Here is a 7,775-nt window from a genome sequence, read left to right on the forward strand (position 1 = left end):
CCCGCACGGACCATGTGCCTGGCCCAGCCGGACCCTCTCCTCAGCAGCCAGCTGGATGCCTGTGCCCCTTCCTCCCCCTGTCCCACGCCCAGGAGCAGGCAGCCCATGCTGTGTGGGGTCGCCCACAGCACTGCCCATTCCCCGGTTGACTCCCAGCCTGGGTGGGCAGCCTGCGCTAGCGCCCCCTCCCCTTCCTCCATGCTAAGTGACCTGTTTAACCTTTCTATACCCCACTTTCCCTCTCTATGAAGTGGGGGAGGTTTGGCACCTACATGCCATTTAGGGTGGCTGCAAGGAGCCATGAGGTCACCATCAGTGTGGGCTCAGGCAGGCCTGGGGCAGGGAGAGTGCCCTCCACCCCTCAGAGTATTGATTATCTGCCCCCTAGTTTGGCCCTTGTTGCCTGACACCCTAGGGAATTACCTGCCGAAATCGTAGACTTGCAGGGCAAAGGTTGGCATTTCCAGTTTTTTCTGGGCCCTTTACCATTGGCTGGATGCACATCACAGGTGCTCAGAAAGGCAGGGAGGTGGGCTTTGATCCTGTGCACCGCTAGTTAGGGAGGGGCCGTGTGAGGGAGGCGCCAAAATTCCCACTTTTGACACCAGTTGCTTCTTAGGTGTGTGAGACAAAATCCCACTTAGGTACAGGGTGAGTACTCTTTCCTGGCCCACTAAGCCCAGGGCTTGGAGGTAAATTTGCAAAGATCCTGAGTGCTTTGAAGATGCACTGACCCCACAAACAGGAGGTGGACGCTGGTCAGAAGCTGCACGAGGACCTGGGGAGACTCAGGGTGAGTTAGAAGCATCTCACCGTCTGGACTGTGCATGAAAAAGCTGGCTCGGGTAGGGCGTGGGTCCGGCACCCTCCTGTGCTGCGGGTGTGGAGGGGCTGGTGAGTTAGTGCAAGGCTCCCGGAGGCCAAGCCACTGAAAAGTATGAAAGCCTTAAAGCCAGGAGTGCCCCAGCTGTGGCCGGTCCCCCCGGAACGCATCCTGGGCCATAGCTGGATGGGCCACAGAGACGGGAGCAAACCAGTCACCAGGCCAGTAACAGGGGCAGGGCACCTGCTCTAAGGACCCTGGCTCTGTCTGTTCCCAGGCCTCGAGCTTCTCAGGGATGGTGTCCAGAGGAGACCCCGGGATGCAGGGTTTCCATGTTTGTAAAACCAAAGCTGCCCCCCCTCAGGATGCACACAGACACCACAGCAGGGCCCCCCGGTGCTGGCATTACGGGCACTTTCTAGTTTCTTCTCTTCATTTTCTGTCTTTGTTGAGAGTTTTTACAAGTACGTATAATGTTTGTAATCAGGAAGAAGTCACGGAGGTAATTCTGTTTTGAAACACAGTGCAGCCTTGCCTCGTAGCGGTGGGACTCGGGGACCACTTGTCTAGCCTCTGTGCCTCACTCTCCTCGTCTGTGAACCGGGGGTACGAGCTCCCTCTCGTAAGGTGGCCGTGAGGTCACAGGGCCCCACATATGCAGACACGGGCATGCTACCTGGCACACAGCACCCCCGCCCAGGAAAGGGGAGACGCGAGCCTTTGCTGAGCACCGGCTGAGTGTTGGGGGGCACAGAGCCATGCACAGAGAAGCCCCCTGGGGACGCCGTTCCCCTGGCGCCCAGAGCTCCGGGCTGGTCAGCGCTGCAGCCTGGGGCTGGGAGACGTGCACGCTCAGCCCAGCCCACGTTTCTGCTGACTGGGCGGCCTCCCTCCTGAGCTCACGCCTTCCAGACAAATCCCCCTGATGCCTCCATTCTGTCCCGCCGTATATAAGGAGGGCGTGCGCCCCGGGTCCTCAGTGCGCTGCCCAGAGGCCCCTGCCCTGACTCCCCGCCGGCCCCGGGTCCCTGCAGAGTCCGCGCCCACCATGGACGTCGCCATCCAGCACCCCTGGTTCAAACGTGCCCTGGGCCCCTTCTACCCTAGCCGGCTCTTCGACCAGTTCTTCGGCGAGGGGCTCTTCGAGTACGACCTGCTGCCCTTCCTGTCCTCCACCATCAGCCCCTACTACCGCCAGTCCCTCTTTCGCAGCGTGCTGGACTCCGGCATCTCCGAGGTAAGACCCGCTGCGCCCTGCTTCCTCCTGCGGCTGCACGGGGGCCGGGCCGTGGCCGGGTGAGAAGCGGGGGCTTGTGAGGGCCGGCCCTGGGGCAGACGCGGCACCCCTGCGCTGCGTGCCCGCGCCCTGCTTCGTGGAGCGGCTGGTGACCACCGCGGGGCCACTTTCCCGCCTCAGCCCACCTCGTGCGTCCTGGACGCACAGAGGCCAGGCAGACCACCCCGCAGCAGAGCCTTGCGTGCCCCCGGGGTGCTGGGAGGAAGAGCCCGCCTGCTGCCTGATCCTCCTGTCATCAGCGCATGGCCCGTATGTGGTTGGTGCCGTCCTCCATGTGCCGGGAGTCCCCGGAACAGCCCAGGGCACGGGCGCTGGTGGACGGAGCTCTGTGTGGCCTGGGGCTGCACTTTCCCTCCAGCAGCGAGGTCTGGCAGGAGGCCTCCTGTCTGAAGACCTCTGCGGCCATGGAGCTGCAGTGTGTGGGCTCTTCCCGAGTTCGCCCGGGCGCCCAAGGCCAGGCCCCGAGGGCAGGCAAGGCAGCCCAGCGGCCTTCCCTCCCAGGGTCCAGTGCTCTGGAGGTGCCAGGGGTCACCACTGCCTAAAACACAGAGGCCTGCTCGGAGCTGGTGAAACGCCGACCATTCTGGGGCCGACGGAGCCCAAAGGAGCGTCCCCAGCGAGGGGAGTGGGCGGGGAGGCGGCCGAAAGCAGTTTCTGTGCGAGGAGCTGGGCAACCTGCGTAGGCTGCCGGCATGTCACATGCACGTCTGTGTGCAGAGACAAAGCCCCAGGCTGTTCACGGAGAGGCGGGCAGAGCCCCAGGGCCACGACCTTATTCCAAGTGCTCAGTCCCACCGACCAGCCAAACAACACGTAAGCAGCCAACCAACCAATGTGTAACAGGCCGCACAGCCCACACCCATCACCCAGGCAGCCCCTCACCCACCAGGCGGCCACAGAGCCCCGGGGCTCCGGCTATCAGCCCAGTGGCCACAGAGGCCTGAGTCCCAGGTCCCTCTGCCCCCCGGGCACGTGGACGGAGAGCTTAGAGCCTTGACTGCAGGTTCTGTTCTGATGACTGGGGACTGAGCCCCGGCCACCCCCCTCCCTGAGCTGCAGCCCCGTGGAGACCCACACGGACACTTGGTTTCAGGTGCGATCCGACCGGGACAAGTTTGTCATCTTCCTGGACGTGAAGCACTTCTCTCCCGAGGACCTGACGGTGAAGGTGCAGGAGGACTTCGTGGAAATCCACGGCAAGCACAACGAGCGGCAGGTGAGCCTGGGCCCGCAGGGAGGGGCTGCACCCCCGAGCGAGGCCCCGTCCTGGTGACAGGAGGCCTCCCCGGGCCCGCAGCAGGCCTGGGCAGCAGGTGAACAGCCGGCGGGGGCCTGTGGGGAACCCCACTCAGGAGCTACTCGGCATCCCGGGCTCTGTCCAAATCCCCTGGGTGATGGGGTGGGATTAGGAAAGACCCCAGGAGACACCAGCACCAAGGGAGCGAGCTCCAAGCCACGTAGGTTTTCACACCAGCTTCTCTCAGGAGGACGGTACAGCTGACTCGTGTCGGAGCCCGAGTGCCCGGAGCCCGTTATCTCGAGGGGGCAGGGGCCCAGCCAGGACAGCTCAGAGATCAGGGCTTTGTCCAGCAGTGGGGAGCTGGAGGCGGGGGAGAGACCCCACTGCATCTGCTGCTCTCCCCTCCTGGGCCCCTGGAGATGCCTGGACACTACACCGAGGCTCTGGGTCTTTCCACCTGGAGGGGAGGGAGTCGGGCCAGGGGCTAAGCTGGGTCCAGGGCGTCAGGAGAAGGGAACGTCGAGGCATGGCTTTCTGACCCAGCTAGATGGATGGCAGGGACCTGAGCCCAAGCAGTCTGTGAGGCCAGAGGTGCAGGGATAGCTGGACCCAAGGGCCAGGCCAGGGTCCAGGACCACTCACACGACGTTGGGGTGACATTATCGTGAAGAGCCAGGGGCCCCAGGCAAGCCCAGACTGTATGCAGGGATGCAGCGCGGTCCCAGAGCCCTGGACACGGTGCAGCCCACGCCCTGTGGGGGTATCGTGGGTCTGACCCTCGTGCGGTCCAGGATGCCCTCCTCTGTGAGAGGCGGCCGCCACCCGCTGTGGCGGCGTCTCTGACCGCGCCCTCCCCCGGCCCCCCAGGATGACCACGGCTACATCTCCCGCGAGTTCCACCGCCGCTACCGCCTGCCTTCCAACGTGGACCAGTCCGCGCTCTCCTGCTCGCTGTCTGCGGACGGCATGCTGACCTTCTCCGGCCCCAAGGTCACGTCTGGCATGGATGCCGGCCACAGCGAGCGGGCCATCCCCGTGTCGCGGGAGGAGAAGCCCAGCTCCGCGCCCTCCTCCTAAGCTCGGCCTCGGCCTCGGCTGCCACCCGCTGCGGCCCCGCCACCCATCCCTCCGGGGGAACCCTAGAAAGTGGGGCGTCTGTCTCCCCTGCCTCCCCCTTTTCCATTTCCTTTTCCTTTTCTCCGAGGGCATGAGGGTTTGAGAGAGTAGCCTGGAGCTCGGGGCCTTGGCCTGAGGTGCTCAGACCTCAGAGTGACCCGGATTCCAACACCAGCCAGTCGGTGGAAGTGACCACCATCCCAGCTTCTCAGACGGCATCCCCATCCTCCCGGGCTTGCAGCCGTCCAGGCTGGCCGGGAGGTCAGAGAACACCCCTCGCTGAGCAATCTCTGGGTGGCCTCTGGTCTCCAGGGCCAGCCAGGTGCGTCTCAGCCCTTGGTGGCAGGCGCCCTCACCGGGGCCGAGCCAGGTGCCGTGAGATCCGTCTGGCGGGGCTCCCGTGCGCCCGGGCTCTCTGCAGGCTGCACCTCTCAGACCCCCTCCCCTCCAACCCTTCTCTATGTAGTGCCGCTCTTGGGGCATCTGGTCACCCATGAGAAGGCAGCCCGTGGCAGTCAATAAAGAGCAGGTGACACAAGCAACTTGCTGTGTGCTGGCCGTACTATTTTCGTGGCGGGTGGGGGGGGTTGGAGAGCAATGGAGAAGGCGCGAGGGGACCCGTAGTGGGGATGCGAGGGACGAAGGGGCGGGGGAGACTGGTCTGCCTGTCCCTGTTCAGCCCTGGCTGCCTCTAAGTGACCGGGTCGCCTCCTGGCTCCCAGACCCGGTGCAGGAAGGAGGGGCTCCTCCAAGAGCCCCGAGGGATGGAGGGAGGGGGGGAGGGGGCGGGGGACTTGGGAGGGAGAGGATCTGGGCCCCCTTCTCTAACCCTGTGTGGGAACTGGGGTGCCAGGTGGGGATTTCCTGACCGCTGGCCTCCCCCTGGGGACTTCTATCCCAGTTCCCTTGGGGTTTTGCTCTCTGGAAATCAGAAGTGTCCATCCCTGTTAGGTACCACACCCTGGGGGCCCCCTCACTCTGGCTCCCCCTTCCTGGAACAGGCACGGGGCCCTCGGGGGTTTCTGGCGACCAGGTCTGAGTGTCCCACACACAGACGGGCGGCCTTCGTGCTGTGTGCCCAGGCTCCCCCGCTATGGGAGGACACAAGCAGCCTCCCGGGGGAGCCAGCAGGGGGCGGGCGACCAGCCAGGGGCTGCCAGCTGTGCGGTGACCACGTAGAGGGCAGTGGGCGGCCGGATGTGGCCTCCGGGAGTGGGAAGCGAGCGGATGTCCCTGCTGGAGGGGCACTGCTGGTGTTGCCAGGCCATGTGGAGGGCCCTCTCCCGGGCAGCGGAGGCCAGGGGCCCTGGGCGCCCTGATGGGGCCCAGCGGGATGTTCCTTGTGGTGGTGCCCAGGCTTCTCCTCCCGGGAGAAACTGGACAGCAAGCAGGGAGGGCACATGGGAGAATTTCCAAAAGTGAGCACTGCTTAACACACAGTGTGAGAACACACACACACACACACACACACACACACACACACACACACACTTGCGCCCTTGTAGCTTGGGGTCACTCTGGGTTTTGGCACCTTGAGCTCAGATTTCCAGCCTCCAGGACCGTGAGAAAATGAGCTTCCGTTGTTTAAGCCTCCCGTCTATGGCATTCCTCGCAGCAGCTCGAGCTGACTAATACAGACCTGAATACGCAGACTTTGGCCCTCTGGGGAGGGGTGTGAGGTCACGCAGCAGGCCCAGGGAATCCGGGATGGAGCTCCTTGGGGATTTGCAGAGAGCCCTGGGGCCCAGCCCAGGCGGGGAGCTGAGAGGACTTTCCCTGATGGCAGCACACTGGGAGACCCCACCTTGCCTGGACTCCTGACGCAAAGCCTCGTCCCGCTGTCCTCCCAGGGCCCCCGGGCGGTACACGCCCCTTCCCTGCTCTCCTCCCTGCCTGGGCGTTTCTCAAGCTAAGGGGCCCAAGGGCTGGCCCTCGGCTGCTCTGCACCTTCGGAGACGCCCGGGACTCTGGGGCACGACCAGCTCCTGAGGCCATTGACAGAGGGCCAGGGTCGGCCCCTCCTGGGCCCGGGAGGCCCAGCCTGCATCCCGGTGGCCTTCGCCCGTCTGGTGCTGCCATGTCAGATGGCGTCCGAGCCTCCTCGTCTTAGGGTCTGTTCTGGAACAGTCTCCCCGCACGGCCCACCCGCCATGGTTGCTGTCAGCCAAGTCACGGACTCTGCACAGGCACCCAGCTGACCGCCGTCTTCTGCAGAGCTGAGGGCGAGTCTGCCTGACGCTTGCCGGACTGGAGGCTGCACTGATGCAAAGCAGGGAGCACAGCTTGGGCTGCGGCTGCCCGGCCACGCTCTGGGATCTGACGGCCACCAGATCCCTGACCGTGGTACTCCCACCGGTATCAGTCCCTCGGGCTGTTGCAGGAGGAACTTCTGAACCCAGAGGACCGTCTGCTCCCCCTCCCTTCAAGCTCCTCCCAAGCTCGTGTCCGTCTACTGATGCAGGGCCTGGAGCTCATCACCTGTGCAGGTGCCAGGCCCCCACCGCCTGCTGCTGTGCCTCTGCCTGCCGGCCCTTCCTCACCCAGGTTAGGTGACAAGGGTCTACCTCTGGTCACATCTCTCCTGGGGGGGACACTGCCCAGACAGCCTTGGGCCACCAGAGCCTGGCCTTGCCCGCTCTAGGACACGTGTCTTTCCCCTCTACCAGAACCATGAAGGTGGGATGGGTCAGCAGCCCCCAAACCTGTCGGCCTTTGGGACCCACCCAGAGTGCTGCACGAATACAGATTCCTGGGCCCTGTCCCAGACCCAGCGAATCGCACTGTGCGGGGCTGGAGTCCAGGAGTCTGTGTGTCCCATAATTCTCCAAGAGACACCTACGACCGGGCTAATCCGGGACATGCCAGAGTGGTCGCCTCCGTGGGTGGGGCGAGTGCGGGGAGAGCAGTCTCGCTGGAGGCCGCCTCTCCCATCCCAGGGCTCAGGTCGCGTTGTAGATCTCTGGGTCCTCCTCAGCGGCAGCGGCAGCAGCAAGGGCATTCACTGAGCACCTACTCTGTGCCAGGCACTGTGCCAACCGCCCTGGCAGCTGGCAGCCCTCAAGCCGCCCAGCCGCCTGTAACAGGCTCCACTGTTAGGGAGGAAACCCAGGCTTGGAGGCTGAGTCCCTTGCCCGGTGCTCCCCATCGGTGAGGGCCTGGCCGGGACCCACCCCCTCTGCCTGACCTCAAAGGCGGGACACGGAACCCCTACCTCGGAACTCCTACCCCCACCCCTAACCAGTAAGTCAGGAGGCGCTGAGGAAGCCAGGCTGGTTGTTCTGCAGGCGGCTCGCTGCGTG

General features: G+C 64.5%; 1 protein-coding gene across 1 annotated transcript; it reads left to right on the top strand.

Moving 5' to 3' along the window:
• The first annotated feature begins 1,808 nt into the window (after window positions 1-1,808).
• On the top strand, window positions 1,809-5,018 carry CRYAA (crystallin alpha A). Its single transcript, XM_060149475.1, has 3 exons — window positions 1,809-2,060; window positions 3,214-3,336; window positions 4,228-5,018. Exons 1-3 carry the CDS (start codon window positions 1,872-1,874, stop codon window positions 4,435-4,437), a joined length of 522 nt encoding a protein of 173 aa, XP_060005458.1. The 5' UTR covers window positions 1,809-1,871; the 3' UTR covers window positions 4,438-5,018.
• Window positions 5,019-7,775: the final 2,757 nt, after the last annotated feature.

This window comes from Lagenorhynchus albirostris, chromosome 5 (assembly GCF_949774975.1).
Source record: "Lagenorhynchus albirostris chromosome 5, mLagAlb1.1, whole genome shotgun sequence".
Lineage (NCBI taxonomy): Eukaryota > Metazoa > Chordata > Mammalia > Artiodactyla > Delphinidae > Lagenorhynchus > Lagenorhynchus albirostris.